We start from the raw sequence: 2,547 nt of genomic DNA on the forward strand, positions 1-2,547 counted from the left end.
ATTAACTGACCGATGGGGGTTAACTGACCGAAGGGGATTAACTGACCGATGGGGGTTAACTGACCGAAGGGGATTAACTGACCGATGGGGGTTAACTGACCGAAGGGGATTAACTGACCGATGGGGGTTAACTGACCGAAGGGGATTAACTGACCGATGGGGGTTAACTGACCGATGGGGGTTAACTGACCGAAGGGGATTAACTGACTTGGCCCTGAGTTCAATCTGTGTTGATTTACTTGACCTCAGGCTGGGACCAGTAACATCTCCTCAGTGCCCGGGGGGAGGAAGGAGGGGGAGGAAATCAGCCGGGGTTCCTGCCCGTGATTTGCCACTCGGCACCCTCGGCTGGAAAGTGTATGGGGGTGGTTGGCATTGGACAAGCATGGGATTGGAATTGCGATGCCCCAGGTGGTCGAATATCCTCGCTGGTTGGGCTCAAACCGTGTCGGATGGCTATTTGCCAAGGTAGCCAATGGCAGCGAGGCTCCCCGTGGAACTGCGTCAGGTAAAACAAACGAGGAGGCTATTCGACCTTGATTTGGACACGGCCGGGAGAAGGTTGGGTGTGGGACGGGGGGATTGGGAGGTCAGCGGGTACAAGGGTAGAATGTAGAGGCGAGAGCTGTTCTGAATCTCTCTCCTGTTTTGTGAACTCCCTTCAGGCCGTTGGAAATGGAGGATTTGCAGACAGGAAGCTCAGACCGAGCATCGCGTAGCGACCGGACGGAGGCCCTCGATTCGCCGGGACCCGCGGGCCATCGGGCGGCGCCAGCGGACGGGAGGAGCCCCAATCGCAGCGGGGCGAAGCGGTACACCTGTCCCGTGAGCAGCCGCGCGTACAGGCGACCCTTCGATCCGGAGCGGCACGGGCGGAGTCAGGGCGAGGACCGAGCCTTTCAGTGTGGGGACTGCGGGAAGGGCTTCAACTATCCCTCCGAGCTGGAGACCCACCGAGGCGCGCACAGCGCTGGGAAACCGTTCGCCTGCACCGATTGCGGCAAGCGGTTCACTCGCCCCTCCTACCTCGAGATCCATCGACGCTCGCACACCGGCGAGAGGCCGTTCACCTGCTCCCAGTGCGGCAAAGGCTTCACCCAGTCCTCCAACCTGCTCACCCACCAGCGGGTGCACCGCGGGGAGAGGCTGTTCACCTGCTCCGTCTGCGGGAAGCAGTTCCCCCAGCTGTCCAGCCTCCTGACCCACCGGGGCGTCCACTCCGGGGGGAGCCCCCTCGCCTGCCCCCAGTGTGGGACCGGGTTTCACAGCCCCTCCAAGCTGGAGGCTCACCGACGCTGGCACAGCGTGGAGAGGCCGTTTGCCTGCGACGTCTGCGGGAAGGCCTTCGTCTGCCTGTCTCACCTGAAGATTCACCAGCGCAGCCACACCGGGGAGAGGCCGTTCGCCTGCTCCGTCTGCGGGAAGGGCTTTGTTTGCTCCTCCCACCTGCTCAAACACCAGAGGGTCCACACCGGGGAGAGGCCGTTCGCCTGCGGCGTCTGCGGCAAACGCTTCAACTGCGCGTCCTACCTCGAGATTCACCGCCGCTGCCACACCGGGGAGAGGCCGTTCGCCTGCGACGTCTGTGGCAAGGCCTTCGCCTGCTCCTCCAACCTGCTGACCCACCAGCGGGTGCACGCGGGCGGGGGCCCCTTCATCTGCTCCGAGTGCGGGAAAGGCTTCAAGTACATGTCCAAGCTGGAGAGCCATCGGCGCACCCACAGCGCAGGCCGGCCCTTCACCTGCTCCGCCTGCGGCAAGGAGTTCAGTTACCCCTCGCAGCTGGAGACCCACCGCCGCTGCCACACCGGCGAGAGGCCCTTCACCTGCTCCGCCTGCGGGAAGGCCTTCACCCGGTCATACCACCTCCTCATCCACCAGCGAGTCCACACCGGTGAGAGGCCATTCAAGTGCTCCGTCTGCGGGAAAGGATTTACTTGCTCGTCCTATCTGCTCAAACACAAGTGCGCTCACACCTGACTGCAGTGGCTCGACCCCTTGTTTAACCCCAGGAATCGGGGTTAATATTCTGTATTTATATAATTGTGTGTGTCAAATAAACCAGTTTCATTGTGAAGACCGAGTGTGTCGACTTGTCCGTGCCTCTTTAAGATGAGACGAGCATTGTCGGGGGGTGACGCTGTCCCTTTAAGAGCCCGCTGTATGTGACCTTTCCCCTTAAATGTCGTGACTCCTTCGAAGTTACTGAGCAATCGAAGAATTAACTTCCGACATTAATCCGAACGAACCTTCGCGGCACAAATCTGCAAATGAAGAAGGGCGGGGGATTTTAAGAGGGAAAAGCAGAGACTCCAAAGATCGGGGAAATCCCACTCGGGTTCAGAAGCCGGCTCCAACCCGTCGGCTTCCCAGTTCCCCGCGGACCCACCCGAGCGACCCCAAAACAGACGCCCCGCCAGCAAAAGAGCCAAATGTACCTGATTGAGGTATTTAAGGCACTTTACCTGGGACAGGTGAAGGGATGAGGACGATTTCGAACTCACCTGGGCGGCTGGCCCACCCCTCCTGATTCACGCCTGGTGAAAC

At 60.3% G+C, this 2,547-nt stretch overlaps 1 protein-coding gene across 1 annotated transcript in view; it reads left to right on the forward strand.

The window, feature by feature from the left end:
* The window catches only part of LOC137310831 (zinc finger protein 850-like), a 171,620-nt gene extending 169,543 nt beyond the window's left edge, over positions 1-2,077 (forward strand). Inside the window, exon 8 of the mRNA XM_067978412.1 lies at positions 666-2,077. Within this exon, the coding sequence (XP_067834513.1) occupies positions 666-1,980 (1,315 nt within the window). The 3' untranslated portion in view covers positions 1,981-2,077. The remainder of the gene's footprint in view (positions 1-665) is intronic.
* Positions 2,078-2,547: the final 470 nt, after the last annotated feature.

This window comes from Heptranchias perlo, unplaced genomic scaffold (assembly GCF_035084215.1).
Source record: "Heptranchias perlo isolate sHepPer1 unplaced genomic scaffold, sHepPer1.hap1 HAP1_SCAFFOLD_277, whole genome shotgun sequence".
NCBI classification, from domain to species: Eukaryota; Metazoa; Chordata; class Chondrichthyes; order Hexanchiformes; family Hexanchidae; genus Heptranchias; species Heptranchias perlo.